Below are 23,018 nucleotides of genomic sequence, written 5' to 3'. Positions count from 1 at the left end.
TATCAAAATGTAAGATATAGATAGATAGATAAGGTAAGTCTCTGTGTGCTAATTGTCAGTGGTGCGTTTGGTGAGCATCGAGGTGACATATGAAGATTGTAATGCAGTTGGTCTGTGTGAACGCGGGCGATGGAGAAGCGTAGTGTGCAGAACACATTAAGAGCAGGACCGGCTTATATAACCAATGTGAGTCTCTCACTGAGTTATGACCCAGCTTTCTAGTTTTGGCAGCCCTTCTGCTGTAGAGCTGCTCCCTGACGGCACAAAATTACCGCAGACCTTCATACATACTGTACTGGAATCTCAATGATAGCAATTTTTAAGTCACAAGTTCACCTTGCTTGTTGCTTTTCTCTCTCTTTTTCATCCACAAACTCCTTCAGGTTAAACTTAATAGTGATTCTTTTTTTTTTTGTAAACAGTTCAAGTTTATTCATTATAACAATGAGATCTATTGTTCAAAGCCACACTTGTTTGATTTGTCAACAGCGGAGCTATATTTAACAGTGGAAATGGCTGTCTCGGTGTAAATACTTCCCTGTTAACTGTATTGTTCAAGAAACCTCACAGAGAAGTGTGGTTATACTGGTCCACTTACTTTTGGACCCATTTTTCTTAGGAACCCTTTATTATTCTGATGTGTTTGTGTAGGCCTGTTCAGAGCATGTAAGCAGCTCTCTGCACACCAGAGAATATATAAGCATGCTGTCAAGCAGCAGTAAACAGATCACTCTGCTGTGTAATGACATCATCTGTCAGTCTCATCTCAGCACATAAGGTTCTCAGAACTACAGCAAAGCCTTTTGGCCTGGTTTTTATGATTCTCTCTCTGTTATATATATAAATCAAAAGTATATCACAGCAGTTCCTTTCAAATCAAAACTTCTTGTTGCCTATAGTTTATGCTAAGCAAAAGATATAAAGAATACCAGTATAAATGTTAATTTGTGATAAATAGACACATAGGCAGAGCTGATCTGTCAAAACCACTTATTGACTTAAAAATCTTTGAACTGTAATAATTCAAATCAACTTTTTATTAGACTTTGGTGCAAGGAAGTCCAGTTTTATAAACAACCACTGTCTTATTTTAGCATTAAATATTAATTTTAAATATATATGGTAGATTTAATTGGTAAAATATTATTCACACGTGAACAGATAACCTGAATGATGTAAGTTCTTGATAAAGCTATTCATGCATTTATGTCTTTTTTTGCCAACTGTATGAAACGTCAACTTTGTTGTGTGAATTACACATCTGACATTTACTGCATTCTTAACTCATCAGGCTTTCCACTAATTTGTTGGAAATTAACCTGTCATTTGAATTCTCTGTAGTTTACAGGTGTGAAGTTTACCCTGTAAATTATTTTAACGAATATTTTATAGCTATATTAGTTTTATTTGTCCTCAACTGTAACACCGCATGAGCTCAATGAAATGCTCTGTAGAGCACAGGCTTGGAGAGTTTTTCTTGTTTCTTACTTAAGGAGTTTTGTAAATCAGCATAAACATAGCTTTTTGGATGAGGGCAGGAGCAGAGAGAAAGAAAAAAATCGTATGCGCATGTGGTTCTTCATATCACAAACAAGCTTGAAAAACACTCCCATCCGTGCTAAACATTCTCATGGGCCCCAGCAGGAACGTAACTGTAATATATAGCAAAATCATGCATTCAGGCAGTAGATACCGGTTACGTGTCACACAGCTGGCCAGCAGAACTCTTTCACTTCAATCAGATTGTGCCTCATTTTAAACAGACTGTTAGAGCTTTCTGTCAGACAATCGTCAGACTGGAGAATTCCCACTCTTCCTCTCCTCTACATGGGAGTCCTTTCCTCCACCTGCCGTGACTTCATTAATCACCCCACACACACTGTAGTTCTCACTTCACATCATTCTCCAGCGGCTGCAGACGGAAGAATCCCCCTCTTCTGTGTAACGGGAGAGTCCTGAGAGGGTCGTGGAATGTCAGTGGAAATCCTGGATGTGATGAGGCCTGATTTCTGCAGATCAGTGACCATGTGTTGATTCAGCTGCACTCGTGTGCCCTGACTTACAATGAGTTCTAGATATAATAATGCAAATAATAATATAATTATATTTAGAGACTTGAGTCTCTTTATTATCGGACGATAACATCTCAGGTTGCAAATGCAACAAAGTTCGACGTGAAGGAGAATGAGACGCTGCGTCATCAGCGTGACCGATGTCTGAGCATGTGTAAACAAACGCCAATAATCATTGGCAGACGGCAGCCCAAGAGTATAAAAGAGTTGCACGTCATCAACTTTTTTGTCTGAAGATTTAGGTGTAGGCGCTAAGGGGGGCGTAATACATACGACCCCATGCTGAAGAAATATCTGCCCCACTAGGCTGTGAGTATGAACAGAGGGTACATCCTATGTGACTTGTGCAAGAGATGCACAGTGGATCTGCTCCCTAAGCCTGTCTCCACAGGTGCTTAGTAAATAACCCCTAAAACTTCTGACTTCAGATGAGGGAAGTCCCGACAGGTCCTAGCCTGAAACCCTGGAAGCAAGGCAATGCACGAGTTCACACTTACAAATAATCAGATAGATTAAGTAGTATGCATATTTAGCGTGCTGTCCGAGGAGAAGACCCCGAGCTCCGTATTTTGGCCTGTTAGGATAGTGACCTGTTTTATTTTAGCTTAAAGGAGAACTTGGCCACTTTTTTAACTTAATAAAACTGTCTAGAAATCATTTGGATGGTTAAACATCCGGTTCTGGTGATATTGGTCACTTTCCCCGCTCCCCCCAGCGTTCCCAGGCGGAAAATCAACCTTGCAACTTGGGGACTGCCGTCCCGGCAAGATAGAAATTGGATGTCTCGTGAGAAGCGAGAACGAGCGAGAAGCACGAACTGCTTTATGGTTGATAACAGAATACAAAATGTACATGTCAATGTTCTATGATAATGTGCATGATGTATTACCCACCTCGGTAGACTTAGCTCCACATGATAATGTTGGCTTGCTCCGATCATAACAAATGCACATGAGCAGTGGTTGAAAGGGGGGTGCCGCAAGTGAGTTTTTACGACAGTGTTGTGAAATATAAGCCCCACAGCTGTAGGGGGAGCTCGTGGGGAAAACATGCGACAACAAAAGTGAAAATCAGCGAAGAAATGTCTAGAGTTGCCGAGTTCTGCTTTAATGTATTCTTTTTTTTTAACCAACACTTGAATGTCGGTAAGTTTCATTAAAAATATTTTGAGCAAAAAGCTAAGCAAATCATGTTTTCGTCAAAGACTACAGCTGGATTGGATTCAGAACGATGATCAAAACATAGATGGAGTAGATCGAATCCATCAAAAGCTTGCACAGTCCTATACCTCGTCCTGGGTTGACATTTAATTCGGTAACATTAGGCTGTTTTTATTTATGCTGTTTAATGTTGATGATCACATTATTTTACATATGCATCTGCTTACAAATGCTATCGCTTGTTTCTGCTTCTTCTTCACATGCCTTTTGATCAAGAGATTCAGTACTCTGGCCGCTATGCCAAGAAAGAAAAAGAAGGTGATTACCTCTACTTTTACAGCAGCCATATCACCCTGTAGCCCAAGACTGGTTGCCCACTGAAGCTAAGCGGGGCTAAGCCTGGTTAGTACCTGGATGGGAGACCTCCTGGGAAAACCAGGTTGCTGCTGGAAGAGGTGTTAGTGAGGCCAGCAGGGGGCGCTCACCCTGTGGTCTGTGTGGGTCCTAACGCCCCAGTGTAGTGACGGGGACACTATACTGCCAAAAGAGCGCCGTCCTTCGGATGAGACGTTAAACCGAGGTCCTGACTCTCTGTGGTCATTAAAAATCCCAGGATGTCCTTCGAAAAAAAGTAGGGGTGTAACCCCGGCATCCTGGCCAAATTTGCCCCTTGGCCGCTGTCCATCAAGGCCTCCTAATCATCCTCCTATATATACTAATTGGCTTCATCACTGTCTCCTCTCCACCAGTAAGCTGGTGTGTGGTGGGCGTTCTGGCGCAATATGGCTGCCGTCGCATCATCCAAGTGGATGCTGCACATTGGTGGTGGTTGAGGAGATCCCCCCCCCTTCTATGTAAAGCGCTTTGAGGTCTCAGATAAAGCGCTATATAAATGTAACGAATTATTAATTAATTATTACATGGATCTTGATAAGAAGCTCACAAAAGCCAAAGGGTAGGGGGAGCGTATGCCCTTATTTCAAACCCAACACTACTTGGGGAGGGAGGTAAATTGAATAGGACACTATGCAGATTGCCCATAATAACTCTATCTACTCCATCTATCGACCCTAAGGAGGAACTTATCTAAAAGGGAAGCTTTTAGCCCTACTTAAATTCTGATTAATCAAAGAGGGCAGAAAAGTGTAGCATGGGATGCATAATGTTCCAACTATCATGACTCATACTACCAAACAAACCATCCAAAGGGATAGCGTACACCCTACTTGAAGCCTATGTTTGGGAATGGAGATAGATGGAATGGAGGGATGCTCTGCGGACTCCCCAACACAGTTCCACCTTGTATCACCCTTAAGGAAGAATATGACGGGAAGGAAGCCATTAGGTCTGCCTTGAAACTCCTGTATGTAACATGAGAGGGTGGTAAAAGAGGGGCATGGGACGCTGGCGTTCTGCCCATGGCAACTCTCATTACCAGGCTTCATTAATAATAGAACCCCCATCCCAAGGGGGAAAAGGTCCGTACTTCAAGCCCCAATTTGGGGAAGGCGTCAAATAGAGTAGAGGGACGCAATGCAGACTTCCCAGTGAAATATCATTACAGTTTAAAATAGCTTTTTTCTATTTTAATATTTTTTTTAAATGTAATTAATTCCTGTAATGGCAAAGCTGAATTTTCATCATCATTACTCCAGTCTTCATTGTCACATATTCCTGCAGAAATCTTTCTAATAGCTATGTTTATTTGCTGCTCAAGAACCAATTTTTTTGTCTGAACATTTTTTTCCCCAGGATTCTATGATAGAAAGTTCAGAAGAACAGCATTTATTTGAAATATAAATATTATGTACTCACTTTTGATCAATTTAATGTATCCTTGCTGAATAAAAGTATTAATTTCTTAAAAATGGTATGTGTATGTGGAAAAATTAAAAACAGCCTAGAGCAAATGTGGATTATCAGCCCTTACGTGATTCCCTTGAGACACCATGCATTTAGTTATTTACTTTACTTCTTTATTAAATAGACACTGGAGCTGCTGTAACAAATAATTGACTGTAGAAGCATTGGAGTTATGGAAAATTTGAATCGATGTACAATTACTCTTTTGTTTTGTGCTGTCACGCAGAACGGTGAATCATCTTTCCATTTTAATTTCCCAGTTGATGACTGAAGGTTATACATCTTCTGTCTAACCTGAAATGTTTCCCAGTTCCAGCTAAAACATCCCTACTGATACACTGCATTTTAGAAAAACTGTTCATTGCATGAAACAGGTTTTTATACAGTATGTAAGGCTGATTGAATGGTCAGCAGCACAGAAGCCCTTCAGGGGACTGTCCCAGACCCCTTCCTGTTCAGTCTCTACACATCTGGTTTCACATACAGGGCTGTAATGTGCCATTGTTGGGTGTATTGTGTTGGAAGAGTGGTGCAGAAGAGGATGTGGAAACAAGAGGCTAAAGTTTATTTTCAACAATATACAGAGTATCATTTCAGTCTGATTTTGTCATTTGCCATTGAACGTTTGAATGGATTGCTTTGTTATCTTGTCACAATGTAATACAGACAATGCACAGCCTATATTTGAAGAGGCTGTTGTTGAAGAATGGGGAGTTAAAAACTAAAATTAAAATGGTCCTTTTAATTCTAAGGGTCAGAGAGATGGTGGAAAATATTCATACAAAAAAAATGTCATGACTGTTTTGTAACTTTAGTGGGAATATTAACACAGTTTTAAAAACAAATATTACATTCAGTGTGGAATATATTATATTTTGTTTGTTGCTTTCACATGGAGGGTTCTGATGAAAGCAGACTAAATGGTTTTAGGAAATGATTGCGAAAGTCTTGTTATGCAACACACAACAGATTCCAACTTTCCCACATTTTTTGTGCGGTTATATTTACTACATTTCTGACTTACTTTAATAGAATTTACAAAATGAAATTTGCTCTTAAATGTAGTTGTGATAACTTGCTTGGTCTTCAGGTACAATTTATGTCATATTTAATGCTTACTGAGTTACACTAATCTCAGAAGATGTGTTGACAACAATATGAAGACTTTTTTTAGGGTGAAATATCGGATTTTTTCCATTAATGGGAAAATAAATAATATACAATTCCTGAAATATGTCAGAAATGTTCTAAAATTCCACTAAAAAGTTCACAGTTTAAAAACCAAGGTTTGACAAGGAAAAATACAACTTTTTGGCTAGCTTTTTTTGGCTTTTATAGCCTGCAGTGCTTAGTGCTGGTAAAAGCATGCCTTCCTTTCAGCCCAAATGAGCATAATTGTGTTCACTTCAAAGAATGATCTGTAATGCCTGATCTAATGCAGATACAGCGTGTTGAGTTCCCCTCTGAAAGGTCTCCAGGAATGCCATGTGTTTGATGGCTGCATAAACAGTCCGATGAGGTTTGGTAAAAGCATTCTCTTGATGCTAATCTGATAAATCAGCATTGAGTCTCACTGTGAAAGGAGTCCTAATGCCATGCAGGGATAACACTCCCACAATTAGCCCTATTCAGACAGCTCCTCTGAAGTTCCAGACCTGATTTTCAGCATTATTTCAAGCCGATGACTACTAGATGAGCAGACGAATGTTTTTCTGATGATATGCCAGAATGGGGCTCATGGGAACTTGAGAGAGAAAATCACCATGCTTGATTTCTGTCTCTGGACTTTTTAAGTCTCCAGAAGTGGCAGTTCCATGAGGTTTATGCATGTATGAGGATACTTGTGTTTTCTTTCATGCTCTTGACTTCTTATGCAACATACGTTACATCTTAAAGTCACCATGAAATCAAAATTGACTATTTTTTTTATGGAATAGCAGTGTTGATTGTAAATGATTTATCAGTGCACATCAATTAATGTAATCTTTAATGAAAAGTACTTCCCCTCATCTCTTCTCTGATAATGTGTTTATGGCACAAGGGCGGGACAAGCTGTCACTCAAATGAGATCACAGCAATAGCAAATCACAACCATTCAATCAATTCCTGATGGACAAAATCAAAATCCCCCCTATTATTTCTTGTTTGAGAAGACGTTTCACTCTGGTGTATACGTCACAATAGGGAAGAAACTTCAGTTTCATGCCGACTTTGAAATGGCAACTAAGTAAACCATTTGTAAATGTATATTTCTACAAAGTGTAAACACGGTGGCACCAAAGCCTAAACAGAATAAACTTGTCCAGGTCTGGATGACCAGTTGTTTTATCTGTGAGTCAGAGTTTTAGGAGACAAGATACAGTTCCTCCTGGGTCAAAGCTAAAGAAAAGAAGCTCTGCTCCCAGAACCTTCACTGGCTGATTGAATGGCCAGAGCACATACACATACATATACAACAGACGCAGTGATAGAAAGCACAGACTGGGGCTGCATTGGCTTGGTAATAACCCAGCTGACGTGGGAAAGAAAAGCTGGACCTAAAGGCTTTGTTGGAGAGCATTTGGGAAAATACATCCAGCCAATGTGACCCTGTTTTCCATAATGGCTGAGTGTAATTTGCTCAGAGTTTCTCCCAAGTCTTGTGACGTGTGCTGAATGTCTTTGGTAGCTGCAACTCCTTGTAGTTGGAGGCATATTGATTTAGTAGAGGACTGAATTGTTCTGTTATTCTCTGTTCTGCTATTGTCTTCTTTCAGTTCAATTATTTTATATTAAACAGAATATTTCTCATTTCAATTTAAACACACTTTGTGATTGTGTGGAATTATATGGATACATTCAAATTTTACATTTTTTCTTTTCTTTTAAGGGTCTAAATGCTCTCCAGAAGGATCCTTAATATTACCTGCCATTAGCAATAGCAAGTGCCAGATCATGGTCCATGGCTGTGGCTTTTTTGCTGCAAAATCTTTACTGATTCTTAACTTATTGATAGTAATATTTCAAGATGAGTACATACTGGACTGAAGCATCTTAGGTTTACTCCATACATCTTTTTTATTTATTTATTAAATCATGTTATCAAATATGATACACAGGCATTTGAGGAGTGTTTATTTGTACATCTCTCAATCATTATTGTATTGCATTGCATTGTTTTGCCCTCCACAATACAGAGCTTTGATCAGAAAAGCAAGCATTTAAATGTCATCTTCCTAAGACATATTTTGTCTAAATGTTCCATAAACCAACACGTAAACTATTCCATTTAAAAAATATTCGAAAAATATTTTTCACTTATTATCTATGTCAGGCTTTACAGGGTAAAAAATAAAACAAGCCCATTTGATACAGTACGTCCTGCCCCGTCATCCTATTTCAATTGGAAATGCGTCAACCCAGGACATTGTAAAGCCATTTCACACAGTCTATAAAGACACTTTTTGTAATTCTAAAACTATTAGTGGTCCATGAAAACCACCTGGTAAGTTTGAGTTTAAAGGGGCCCAGAGTCCTAACCAGTCAAAACCCCAAAAGTATTTCCAGAAGTTCTTGACAATATGGCGAAATTTATGAGCTCCCCTCTCTCATCTTACCTTGTTTTTCTGCATGACATTTTTAACCTCATTCGTTCGGAGTTCATTTGAAGTGTGTTTGAGAATTATAGCTGAATTTGACCTGTGGGTTACTGTCTTTGTCCGGTTATTGTATGTTTTGTTTGCTCCAGAGGATTACCCAGGCAAGTTCAGTGGTCCCCAGTACTGTGAAGACATGTCTTTTTAAGAGGGAGCATGCATGATGGGCTTAGATACGCCCAGCGGGAGCATTTCTCACTCCGGCTCATTGCATGACAACAACATCCCCTCACCATCCTCTCATATGTGAAGGGTCAGCTCTCTGAGGAGCTTCTCAATATGTTCACCTCTCTCTGTCTTTCAGCTTGGTTGTTCCTCTACTTTTTCTTGAGATATGCAGGGCAAAAAGCCTATTCAATTCATTTAAGTCAGATAAACCTTTAAAGGGGTGATCAAATGCCCTTTTCACAAGATGTAAAATAAATCTCTGATGTACCCAGAGTGTGTGTGTGAAGTTTTAGCTCAAAATACCTCACAGCTATTTTTATATAGCATGTTAAAGTTGTCACTTTTTGAGGGTCAGCAAAAACGCACCGTTTTGTGTCTGGCCCTTTAAATGCAAACTAGCTGCTGCTCCCGACACAGAGGATGGATTACCCGACTTAGCCAAGGGGGTAATCCATCCGCCGGAAACTGAAGCCTCCCCGGGAGCCGCCATTGTAGCAGAACTTCACCTGCTGTTAGCACTCCATTGACTCCCATTCATTTTGGCGTCACTTTGACAGCGAATAACTTTACATCTGAGGCGTCCAAAGACTCCATTTGTCCATTATTTATTTCTAAAGAAACACGACAATGTATAAAAGGCTCCATTACCTTGTACCTTACGTTATGGCCCTGTAGAAGCCGTTTTTGTAAAAATAGGCTAACGATTGCGTCATAACCCATGCGATTCTCTGTCGCACTGTAGAGAAATTACCGTATAGACCGGCGGAGAAGCTCGCAGGCAATCGGGGGGACCTGGAGGCATAAAGTCTGATAAAGTGAAGGGAGTAGCCCACAGAGAGTGATAAAGTTGCTCCCGCTGCTAGCTCATGGACAGCTAATACTCACGCTCTCCGTCTCTGCGAGATTCGGAAGGGAATAATTCAGATTTCTCTCGGCACAGCTACTAGAAGACTGACAGCTGTCAGACACGTTGCTCACGTCACCAAGCTCAGTTTGAGCCTGCGCAGTACGCCTGGCGATCAGGAAGTGAGTGCTTCAAATGGGCTTCACTTTTCTCCGTTGAAGTCTATGGGGTCGCTGTGTCCATCTTATATACTGTCTATGGTGTTAGCAGCTCCGATTCCCTAATGCAGACACTCACTAAAATGACAGAAACTGTTCTGTCTTTTATGTTTAAACGGAATCAGACAAAGATGGAGAGACTCAAGAAAAAGTGACAACATGTAGAATGCAACAGGACGTCTCTGAATGGTTAGTTAGTTCAATTAGGATATTCTGTCATGATAATCTATAAATCGCTCGTATAACTGTTGTGAGATGCACAAAGAGTGACTTTCTATTGCATGTAAAAAGACAGATGCAACAGTTTGAACTGACTTACAAATGTGCTCGACTACAACAACTCTCCCTCTTCTCAACATGGACTGCATGTTCCCGGGGGCGGGGTTTATGTACATTTTAGGGTTGGTGATGTCACTAACCCGGGAGGAATATCGTGTTGTCCATACCAGCTGTTTGTTGTAGTCCTTAAAAAACGATTTCTTTAAAAGCAATAATCTCCCTTTGCTTTGAACTTTGAGCATTGTAACTTTGCAGGTGTTGTTTATGCTCAAACAGCAACATTACACACTAACTAAAGTTAGAAAAGTGAAATCATACTCAACCACCCCTTTAATATTAAATATTAAAATGTGGGAAAAGCCTAAAGATTCATAAGTCATGACAGTCACTGATGATTTCTTTAATCACACATGCACTTACATTAGTAAGGATCCGATTATCATTTCTCCATTAAGGCCATTGCACACTGAGTCCGAAATTTTCATATGCGTTTTTTTCGTATTCGTGATTCGGTGGCTCTGAATTGTCAAAGCAACATTCAAACATTATTCAAACTGCTTGTTACGGATGCGAAAAACGCAGAAAATCGAACCCGTTTCGATTTTTTTATGACGGACGAAAGTTTCGGAGGCAGTGTGCAAGCGTGATTGACATAACGTGAGGTCGTATTTATTTTTTAACGTGCGAAAATTTCGGATGCGAATTTCGGACTCAGTGTGCAATGGCCTTTAGGCTATGACTTGTTAACAGCCTGTCATAGAGCATTGATCCTAAATGTTTGTAGTTCATGAATGCTTAGGAATACAGACCTAATATTAATATTTTTTATAACACTCAGTTATTGCAGAAGTAATACAATAAATAAAAATAGTTTTAGTTAAAACAGTAATTTGAAGTTTTAGGGAACTATTTTTCTACAAAAGAATTTTACGAAAACTATTTTACGAAAGAATTTGGACTTTCAAATTGCTAGAAAATTAAAGCCATACAGTATGTCTGACCTAATTGTGATCCAAAAGTTCATCACACAAATTGAGCACACTAAAGGGATTTTAAGGACAGTTTCCATGGTACCGCAATGTCCAGTGTTCAAAGGGGCTTTCACAGGATGAATTTTTAGTGTTTCAAATGATTTTCAAATGACATAAGTATATGTGATAAGGAAAAAAGGCAATAAAACAGCCTGCCAAGTATCCCACTACACCAGGAGGACAATGACATTTAACAGGGTAAAGCACATAATGGTGAAGTTTTGGCCAACTGGCGGGTAACTCTGTCTTCTTTACTCGGGAAAGCCAATTTTTACTCTTATTTGGCACTTGATGAGTGTTAATTTTGGACTTTGGTTGACGTAAGTCTTGTGCCTGGGGTAAGAGTTCTGAGTTATCCAACCGAAAGCCTGAACAGCTGAATAAAGTCAGAGCAATATTAACTAACTCAAAAGAATAAGATCAGGGAACCTCGTCATCAACGTTAAAGCATGAATGAATGACTGCGTTGGCTGACATTGGAGTGAGTGAACATATGAACTCGTTGGAGTACAGTATAACGTGACACAGTCAGCTCGCCCAGACAGACGGTGGGCCTGGCCAAAGTAAAGCCTCTGTGGAGACCTCTGGGGTTTCAAATCCCACTTCTCCAAAGCTCTGCAGATGTGGCCGCCATTCAGGGCCCTGTTAATATGTAGTTGTCTGAATGATTCCCCACAGCCCTGCTGGACAGCCAATTTGTTTTCTACCATTCTCATAATGCTTTAAGGCCATTTAAACCACCAGGGGCATTTGTGTTTCTTGTCTTTCAGTTGTCATATGTGGAGTGAGTGTCAATGGCATATCAGAGCTGTCACTTCAGCTTGTCTAACACTCAAACGCTGTCAGGTATTGAGTGAGTTTTGTCTTTTTTTGTCTCAGTTTTGTCTTCTTCTCAAACCAGACTGACATTAATGGAGCAGCTTTAACTTTCACAGGAAGGTTTCCAAAAAGGAAACTGGTTGCACATGTTTTATAAAGAGAAAGACTGAGCATGCTGTTTTCATTGAGACCATATAGTTTTCAATGAGTCTGCATAGTATTATATAACTATTAATAGCCTTCTATTATAACTGATATTCACATCACAGATATCCCTTTGAGTTATCATACAGCTGAGGGACTTAAATGTTTAAAGGAATAAAACGAGACCAGCAAATAAATAAATAAATATGTTTGTTTGCTTGCATATACAGTATAACAAAAAATATTCCCACATTTTTTGAAGCATTGAGCTTTTTAGCCAATCACTGACATGTCTGTTTAGTGCAAGATGCAATGACCAATCAGATGTTTTGACCCCCCCCCCCCCCCACACACACACACACACAAAATTCAGTGTGAGCTGTTATTTAGTACTAATAATTATTATCATTATTAACTAACTAATTTAATTTAGTTCATATATTTTATTAAAAAATTGTAAGATACAACTAAGTAGGTCCAATATTTTTTGCTATGGTATCGAAATCCGCACAGAGAACTGTGACATACGGTATTGGTAGCGGTTGAAATTTTGGTAGCGTGCCAACACTAGTAATTTGTAATGGTGATATTTATCAATTCCACAAGGTGCCGTTTAGCCCCTTTCTTTTTCTCAACTGGTTTTCCTAGGAATTTCTCAGAGGAAAGAGGCAAGGAAAATATTACAGTAGAGCTTGCGGACTATAACAGATGTAGCCTATACCAAAGTATATCAGTCAATCCTTGAGATCAATGTGAAATCAAAATCTGTATTTAATGCACATTCCTAGTCTTTTAGTGCAAAATTAATCAGTGCATGATATTCAAAGATAAAAATGTTTGTCATATTCTTTCATCAAATTTGAATATCTCCTTCTTTTCAGCCACCTGCTAAACAGAAACCTTCTTTGACGATCCAATCAATTTCAGAAGGAAATCTGAAAATCATGATGGAAATAATTTTTTGTCTCATTTTGTTTCACTCAAAAATACACCATATTATGGAAGTTTAATGGGTTGCTTGTGAATTACTTTTCATGTTGACCTTAAGATAACTTTAGACTGAGGTAATGACACTTCACAAGTTTAGAAGAGCTTGCTACGTATAAAGTTTATTTTAAATTACATTATATACAACATACACTTCAAGAAAGCAGTGAGAACCTTGTCACGAATAGCTCGATACTATTTCTGTACCCCTAAGAGAATAAGAAACATCATTTGAAAAGCAAATACAAAAGACATGCAACAGACAAAAAAATAAGATATGATGAAATATTCATAAAAATATTTGTCATGTAGACTGATCTACAACCCACTTAAGACACAATCATTTTACTATTTTACACGGAAAGTGCTGCAAGCAGTACCTTAATAAAGTGTTAAATTACTGTTAATAAGCAAATATTACATTGTAGGTCACTTGATGGCCGTTGTCCCATGCATAAAGCATACGTTCCTTAGGGTTGTAGTCGATTTGTGTGGTGTAGCTGTAGTTGTTCATAAAAGGGAGACGGGGAATCATCTGGGTGTGTGTGTGCGTGTCGAACGCGTAGGAAATATTGGCATGCGTGCGCTCGAAACTGTCAACGGCGTATAGAACGCCGCAGATGACGAAGCAGTTTCCATAGTAGTTCCTCCTCAGGCCCGTCCTCCAGCTCTTCACTTTCTGTAAGTCAGAGGGTTGAAGCTTGCTTAGGATGATGACTTCCTGGTGAAACCCCTCTTCGTCCAGAGCTGGGTACACTAACCATAACCCGCTCTCGTCCACACTGAAGTTAATGTCTGAATGTCCTCCCCAACCCCAGGAGGCCTCCTCCTCCTCTAATACTGCGTCATGAAGGGTGGTCCAGGCTGCAACGTACCGGAGACGAAGATCAAACCTGATTATATCACGAGAAAAAGCTCTATTGTAGAAGAAAGAGCCACCGTAGACGACATGGCCGGTGCCAATCCAGTTATAAGGGAGTTTGTAGGAGTTGCTAAACTGCCCTGTGAGAAAAAGAAGAGAAAGAAATGTCATAATCTTACAAGTATATTAAGTATATTTAAAAAAAGTATGATATTGTGATGTCTTCAAAATTGAATAATTGGCTTTTTATATTGTAACTGTACAACTGTAGCTGAAATGATGAAGATATTATCTGTAAGATGTACTTTGTGTTTTGAACGTACATTTTTCGTAGTACTACTAAAGTAATATTATATTACTTTATATATTATTACGTTATACTGTATTACTATGTATAAATGTGAAGAGAAAAAGTTTAAATCTAAAAAATCTAAATACGGGTGAGTACGATTTTTTATGTTTTTGAAAGAAGTCTCTTATAAATAACTGTTTTATATTTTTATATATATTTTCAAATGTAATGTATTCATAAATTCATTCTAATATGCTGATTTGGTGCTCAAGAAACATTTCTAATTATCGTCAATGTTGAAAACATTGTAAATTGATAAACATTATAAATGTCTTTACTGTCACTTTTGATCAATTCAATGCGTCCTTTCTGAATAAAAGTATAAATTTATTTACAAAAATGCACTAAGCTAAAGATTAGGTTAAACAGTAGTTTGTTATTATTTTTTTACAGTTATGGTTCCAACCAGTCCAGTTCCAATCAAACTGTAAGAATGAACAATTTGATAAAAATAATCTTTTTATTTTATTTTTTATTTACACTGTCTGAAATATTCCCCCTAACATCCCTTTGCAGACCCCAAGTTGACAATATACAGTACAGTATGCTTCAAGTGACTATTTTAAAGTCAGATGTACCTTGTTTAAAGGTGTCCATATCACGGAATTCCAGAAGCTGGTTCCCATAGTAGTAGTCGGTCACATAGATAACTTTCCCATTGCCTTTTGGGTCTTTCATCCAGGCACCTTCATTTTTGCCATATGTGTTGTGTGTAACAGGATCAGCAATGCTTGCTAATGTGTCCTTGCAGATGCCTGTCAACAATAAAAACAGATGGGATGAATCTATATATCACAGATCATTTTAGTTAATAATCATCAAAGCGGGATCAAGCTTACCTTGTTCTTTAGTCTTCTTTGGGGGTTGTGTGCTTGTCTGAGTCGTAGCTTCATCCCAGCTAAGTTTGGACTTCTTTGTGGGTGCTGTAACACTGGCCAGCTGTTTCGGCACTGCAAGAGGAGTTGCAATGCTTGTTGTATTAGTGCTTGGTGTCGTTGTGGCAGTTAAAGTCACTGAGGTTGGCAGGATTGCCCTTGCTGTTGTAATTGTGCCTGACTTCTTGGCTTTTACAGTCTCTCCTTTAGTTTGCTTTGTCACATTTGGCATGTTTGCAGCAGAAGGGTCTCCGTTCTGTGGGATGAGGTTCATTAAGGATGTCTGGGTCACTGCTGCAAGAGTTCCAGGTCGTGTCACAGGTGCAGATGGCTCTTGCTTATGGAGCTGGTCCTCAATTATTAAATCCACCGAGCCATCGCCACTTACAACCTCATGTGCTGCTGTGGCAACTACTGAGAGAAGAAAAATGCTTAAGTTGAGCTTGTTTGTAAAATTTCACCTGTAGTATGAAAATAATGGGTCTTACACAGTGCCTAGTTTGTAAATGAATAATTGCCGGATCAAAAACAGCAATGAAAAGGCTCTGTGACCGACACTGACCATACAGCACATACAACTTACAAGTAGTACAAGACCATACAATTTTTCCTGGAATGTATCACTTCACTAAATGGTGATCTTACAACTTATATATAAGAGCATCATATCTTTCAGCATGGGCCTAATTACATGTATATAGCTACGTTGAGACCAAATATTATTCTGTTGATCTGTGATATTCTCTCTCACTTTTGACGTTGTTGCCTTTCATTACATCGATTTATGAATATGACTGATCTAACTCCCGTTGCGTGTGTCTCCCACTATCCTGATTATATTAGCAGTTTGATATTTAAATATTTTTATTAGAATCATTTGTCAGGTACATATACACACTCCAAAATGTATGCGTTACTGCGCACAAAACAATTAAGCAGTAAGCACCAATCAATGAGAGTGATTTTGAACTAAAAAAAAGCTGATTGGTCAAAAATATATATGCTGCGGGCCAATAGCAAAACATAACCTCCAAATACATCTGCATAATCCAACGCTGACTCTGTCTCTCACATCACCATGTAATGCAGTTGTTAATGCTGGATCGTTTAAAAACAAACGGCGGAATGCAAAAAATCCAAAATCTGACATTTTCCGAAACAGGATCCGGCTCAAATGAAGCACTGGTCTTACAGCCCTGAATGTCTGCCCAACCTCATGGAGCAAAAGTCTCTCTCCACCATCACATTTTACGGAGCCCCTTAAAGGGGTCATCGGATGCAAAATTCACTTTTATATTGTGTTTGCATATAAATGTCTCTTTGCAGTGTGTGGACACAACCACTATACAATAAAAAAAAAATCCATTCACTCAAAAAGCCTAAACGCTCTCAATAATCAAGCCGTTCGGATTTTCTGAGCAATATGATGTCATATTGTTCTTGCTCCGCCCATGACCACTGACGGACTATCCCGTATTAGCATATTTCCGATCTCAGCCATTTGTTTACTGTCTGCCAAGGCAGGTTGCCAAGGCAGCACTTTACGTGTCTTGTGTCCCCACCCCCCATGGAAGAGAGGGTGGGGTGAACAGTTGCTCATTATCATTTAAAGAGACATGCACCGAAACGGGTCGTTGTGAATAGAGCTGTTTTTGTGGAGGTAAAAAGGGTGTTGTTTTACACAACCAAAGTGTCTGTCCGAGCTCACAACAGTTTTTGCGTGGGAACGCAAATATCTTTTGAAAGGGAACGCAATGTTTCTCGGGGAACGCAAAAGTTTTGAGAGGGAATGCAAAAGATAAAAAAAAAAGTCTCCCATCCCAAACTCTTTTCCACCACCACGCCCCTTTAGGGGCTCCTTACATTTCTTATGCATTTACACTGCCATTAAAACTTTAAGGTCAGTAGGATTCTTTGAAATTAATACTTTCTTCAGCAAGGACACATTAAATAGATCAAAAGTGACAGTAAAGACACTAATAATGTTACAGAAGATTTATAAATGTTCAGAAAAAAATCTGTTTTCGATATTGATGATAATAATAATTGATAAAATGAGCACCAAATCAGCATATAAGTATGATTTCTGAAGGATCATGTGACACTGAAGATTTTAAAATATACTAAAATAGAAAAGTTATTTTTAATTGTAATAATGTTTTACAATATTACTGTTTTACTGTATTTTTAATCAAATACATGCAGCCCTGCTGAGCATAAAGAGACAAAAACAGTGACCTCAAACTTTGGTAGTAAATATATATAGATTTTAAACTTACATTTTGCTATAAATTAAGTTGTATATTGTTTTAATTTGATTACATCATTTGCACTAGTTCATTGCCTCATAGAAGACATTAAGTACACATGTTTTTTTCTGATTTTCATATACCTTTTTGTTTTACATTGAATTTTGTAATGTTGTGATTAATTTCAAAACTGGTTGGTTTAGTTCATGGTTTAGAACTCATTACTGAAGTGTTTTTTGAAAACCCTATGGATAAAATAAACAGGGAAAGTAGTTAAAATAATGTGGGCGGTCACTATGTAATGCTAATGAGTGATTATCAGTGTTGAACTTTCATTTAGCTTCTAGTTAAAACACAAGAACTTCTTGTTGTTCCTTCTTAGTTTTTTTCCCTCAGTTGCCAATATCTTTGATAAACATAGGAGCTGCAACTTGAGGTCCCAGTGTAATAACATACATTTTTAAAATGGATATAATAAAGTAAAATGAGATGTTGGACACTCACTGTGCTCTTCCCCCTCACTATCCTCCATCGTGTTGGCTTTGTAGAAGGTCATGCTTCTGATGCTCATGCCATTGGGACCTGCTTTGGTCTTCACAGGTTTATGCGGCTCCTCCTGATCCCCAGAGTTGCTTCTCTTCAGCACAGGCTTGCCGGGGCCCTGATTCCCAACAAACTTCTCCTCATATTTCCTCTGCTCGGGAACAGTGAAATTGTCAGTTAAATTATTATCTTCACAAATGTATGTAATTATCACTGCATCAAATAAGCAGCATTAATTGTCTCTTTCCAAGCCGCCCATTTTCGTGTGGCTGCATAAATCTCCTGGATGAGATGGGGGGAATTTGTGGTGTATTAATGACTTGAGCATGCTTTGGGAAAGTAGTATGGCTGTAATCGACTATTTCTCTACTGACATGTCTTCAAGCTCACAGTGAATTCAACCACTGTTTCCACTGGGCAGGGTTTAGTACTGGTGGCTTTGCCCTTTGCATGAATTTTATAAATGACATTTGCAGTGTGTATTCGTTATATGTTGGCTGTTGCCTTCTATGTGAAGTGAGACAAATATTAAGGCATTTGTAATGGATTGTGCCAGTGTGTGCTGCATCTGTACCTCGGTGTGAGCAAAGGCAGCGGCCGCATTCTTCTGCAGCGAGGGCTCCAGCACACTGAGGCGCTTCTTCTTCTCTTGCCGCTGGTTGGAGCGAGGCCCCTTCCCCTGCGCTTTTTCACCTTTCACGCTCACTTTCTCCTTTGTCAAGTTTCCGGAAAACGACTGTAGGGAGAATGTAAACACAATAGAGGTCCATGGGTGGCAGTTCCGCCTAAACCACCTGAACTCAATTCCCCTTTGTCCAGTGGCAACATTTGAAAGGACACAGTGATTTCTGTTGCCATGGTAATACTGAATAGTGCACAGAAGCAACATTGTTATTTTGGGGAACAGTGTGATTAAAAATAAATAATGTGACAACCTGTTCTTGTTCTTAATGTACCGTGACTGGATTGGTCAGCTAATGTGGTAAAGGAAGCTTAACTTTTTTTTCTTTTACCAACCCAACATTTTTTTACTAATAAAAAAAGAACTTTTTAGTTATGGCCCACACAGCAGGTAATTCATGTATTGATTTTTCATTGAGTGTGTAGAATATGAATAAATGTAATGTACTATAACTCACTCACTTTCTCTATATTATCGACCCGTTCCAGAAGTTTTGTTGTGACGGAGTGAAGCTTTAATAAGTCCATCCCATAAAATGCTCCCTCTAGCAGGTCCATTATGTTTGAAAGCTGAAACATTAAAAAATAAGAGTTTAGGGGGTTAATAGAAGTTATTTATAATACTCATTTATTTAAGTCTAAAACAGAAGAAATAGGATACGTCTGGTTTTAAAACTGATCCAGTATTATTAGGGATCATCTATTAAAACCAGTGCAGTTGTTTTTTGTTGTGATGATTCCCTTTACCTTGATATCGTCCCGCCCGGCGTCTTGCAGCTTCTTAAACCTGAAGTCTCCCTCGCAGGGGTTCAGGGCGGACGGAGGGGCGATGCAGGCACACTTCTGGCAGCTGGGTCCTGCAGTGACTGTCTCCACTGTGTAGAAGTCCTCAGCCTTGGCATGGCCTTCTTCAATGCGCTTGCATGCGCTCCTGCTCAGAGGCCTTACTACACACTTACACCGACAGTCTGAGCCCTCAGAGAGAGTCTTCACCTTATCATAGTCCCCAATGAGCTATTAGAGTCAAGAATGGAATCATTATTAAAAAATTCAAGTTTTAAAATATTTAAAAATAGTGCTTTATAGCTTATTATATTATGTATATGACTTGACATATATATTATGTGCATGAAGTATATATTATATTATGTACATATCTATAAAATTGGTCATGCAAATTATTTAATAATATACTGCAATTATTGTTAATAATATGATTATTAATGTAAGATACACTCACTAACTATCATACAGTATGTTCATGTAATTTGATTTTAAAAAATGTAGATAACCAAAAAAAATTACCTGTGTTAAGATGTTTTCTTGATTGTCCATTTCATCTTCTAGAGTTGCACGGTTGTCTATATTGTCAGCAGTCTGTTGCTCCGTCACACTTCCACGTGTAACACAAAACGTGCCACAGCAAAAAATCAAAAACAATAATTCCATTATAAAAATTCTTCAGACAAGAAGAGCTGCTAAAGCAGTAGGGTAAGACGTTAAGGTGAAGTATTTTCTTTGTCTGTTCGTCCAAGTAAAAATGCAATTATTCTTCATGTAATCTATGCATCAACGGTCCATCAATTAATGAAGATGTAAAAAGTGCCGCTGGTGACGTCAAAAGGGTCCTTGGTTTGGTGAAAGCAGATGCTTATGGTTTTTACAGACAGAAAGAAGACCTTCAGTGTGTTGGATAGCCAGTGATGAATGGATATTTGAAAGGTTTGCTGTATGAACAGAAGTCAGTGGGCAGGAACCTAAAGCAGTGTGTGAAGACAGGGAGGAGTTCTGCCATTGGATCAATGACCCAAACTTTTTACTGCTCTAAAATAAATAAACGCAACAAAAACAACAACAACAACAACAAAAACGGTACAGATATAAATAATTGAAAATGCCCAATAGCATATTCATGGTTAAAGTATTCAAATGTATTTCATTGTGGAAATTAATTATGTCTTAATTATGAAATAATTCTCTAGAGGTTTTTAGATATATTGATCAGTTGTTTATGAGTCAAAAAACATCTATATTTTTGCAAGACATCATGATTTACAGAAAGAAACTCCAAATGCCACTGAAGCTACATCTGAAGTAGAGCGTTTACGCCATCTACTGACATTTAGACGAATCGCAAGTTATCAAAACAAATGGGAAAATGTTAATGTGCAAATTACCTGTGTGAGATTATTATTATAAAACTACTTGGTTATTTTAACTCTGGGTAATGTGTTAATTTTTCTAAATATATATATATTTTTTCAAAATAGTAAGCAAAAAAAAAAGATGAAGGTATCCCTCCTTATCCAATGAATGACTATAAAACAGTATATGCAACTAATTATTTATTCTGCCCCTTCCTCTCACTCATTTACTCATTCTCACATAAACTCTTGCACACACTTGAATTACGGGGGATATAGACTGCAAATTTAACTGTCCTGAGTTTCCAAAAGCAAACAACATTTATTTTGACCAAAGTTATATATACATTTTGACCCTTTCAAACAGATGCAAATTGTTTGTACAGTATAAAGAGTTGGTTTGACATAACAGTTAATTGCAGTTAATGTCTGCAGTGTGTGTGTGTGTGTGTGGGGGGGAACCTTAATTCACTGTTACCAATGTTTTGCAGAGACTTTAGATTTTACATTTATGTTCTTAGCAGACCCATTCTTACCAAAAAGTGCATGATTTGTTAGTATTTACTACTTGAGCAGCTAAGAATAAAAACTCTAAACTTCAGAAAGACAAAACATTACAAAATAAACAGAGTACTTCCAAGAGAGTTCCCGTATATCGGTGCTCGGGCACTAATAATAATAAGACAATGTTTCATAGGTTTCAGATAATAAACCTATAAATCAAAATTTGTGAAACATACAGTTAACTACCGTTATGTACTCGTCTAGGATGCCTGTGTAAACTTGAGGTAAATCACATTGAGAGCGGTTAGAAGATTTTTTTTTTTTTTTTGCAGAAGCCACTTGGATATTTTGTAGCCTATCTAATGCAACAAAAGTGTCCAAATAAATGTTTGTGTCCACTGTAGTTTAACTGTAAATGTTGAACTTGTAAAAAAGAATAGAAAAGTAGTCTGTATAATTTTGGCTTCCATGATAAAAGCATGTCTACATCATAACTCTTATACATGATTGCATCAGACGAAATAAATGTACAAATACCATACTGTCATAACTGTCTAACATCAGCACAGTGATAGTGTCATTGGTTTTAGGGTGTCTTGGATACTGTAAAAAGCCTGACAGATAGCTCTTTGTGTTTGGTAATGCTTGATCTACGTTTCATGTTATATTACTGGGAATGTCCATATGTCAGTGTCTGTAAGAAAAAGATTCCTTTAGTTTGGCAGCTCCAAACAAAAGTCTATTGTGTAGGCACAATGCCCTTTAGCGGTGCGGAGCAGCACTGAAGCTGTTCTTGACATTGACTCACACCTACAAGTATGTTGCTATAGGTCTTTAATCAAAAGTCATGTTTTTTTTAAATCACAGGTGTCTATTGTTTATATCAAGTATTTGCAACAACCTGGCATTGTGGAGTTTTTATTCTCTTTATGTCATGAATGATGGGAGTCTTAATTGATGGAGTCTAAAACACACACACACACACACACACACACACACACACACACACACACACACACACACACACACACACACACACACACACACACACACACACACACACACACACACACACACACAGACAGACAGAGAAATGCTTATTCAATGTTAACTGACTGCAACTTATGCTGGATTGCTTTGATGTTTTATTTAGAAAATATAATATATTGGAATTAATAGCAACAGAATAGTGGGTTTACTTTGGAAAGCACAGTCAGGGAAATCAGTGGAAGGACACAAGGTTCTTTGGCGGAGTGTCTGAACATGCCTTTGTTGTCAGAAACCTAAATTTATGACAGCATGAGAACGATATATAATGCCTTGTGTGTTGATTTAAATTTAATTAATCTGGTGAATAATTAATAAGGTAATTAAACTAAGAATGTGTCATTTTTATGGTCTTTCAGGGCATGCACACTATTGTTCAAAAGTTTCGGGTCGCCAATGTTTTTGAAAGAAGTCTCTTATGCTCACCAAGGCTGCATTTATTTGATACAGTAAAAACAGTAATATTGTGAAATATTATTACAATTTAAAATAACCGCTTTCAGTTTTAATATATATTAAAATGTAATTTATACATAATAAT

The 23,018-nt window shown here is 38.2% G+C and overlaps 1 protein-coding gene across 3 annotated transcripts in view; it reads right to left on the bottom strand.

Moving 5' to 3' along the window:
* Positions 1 to 13,318: 13,318 nt before the first annotated feature.
* The window catches only part of olfml2bb (olfactomedin-like 2Bb), an 11,277-nt gene continuing 1,577 nt past the window's right edge, over positions 13,319 to 23,018 (bottom strand). The window contains exons 2-9 of one of the 3 annotated variants that reach the window (XM_079612425.1): positions 20,088 to 20,175; positions 19,530 to 19,796; positions 19,245 to 19,352; positions 18,676 to 18,837; positions 18,063 to 18,252; positions 15,274 to 15,723; positions 15,013 to 15,189; positions 13,319 to 14,222 (exon numbers count right to left, since the gene is read on the bottom strand). In XM_079612425.1, coding sequence (XP_079468551.1) covers positions 13,624 to 14,222; positions 15,013 to 15,189; positions 15,274 to 15,723; positions 18,063 to 18,252; positions 18,676 to 18,837; positions 19,245 to 19,352; positions 19,530 to 19,796; positions 20,088 to 20,175 — 2,041 coding nt within the window. In that variant the 3' untranslated portion in view covers positions 13,319 to 13,623. Of the gene's footprint in view, positions 14,223 to 15,012; positions 15,190 to 15,273; positions 15,724 to 18,062; positions 18,253 to 18,675; positions 18,838 to 19,244; positions 19,353 to 19,529; positions 19,797 to 20,087; positions 21,343 to 23,018 lie in introns of those variants that run through there. The other 2 variants (XM_079612427.1, XM_079612426.1) reach the window with 2 other exon arrangements.

The sequence above is a fragment of the Phoxinus phoxinus genome (genome assembly GCF_949152265.1).
Source record: "Phoxinus phoxinus genome assembly, chromosome: 5".
NCBI lineage: Eukaryota > Metazoa > Chordata > Actinopteri > Cypriniformes > Leuciscidae > Phoxinus > Phoxinus phoxinus.
Note: the sequence above shows the minus strand (reverse complement) of the source record. Positions and strands in the feature narration are given on the sequence as shown.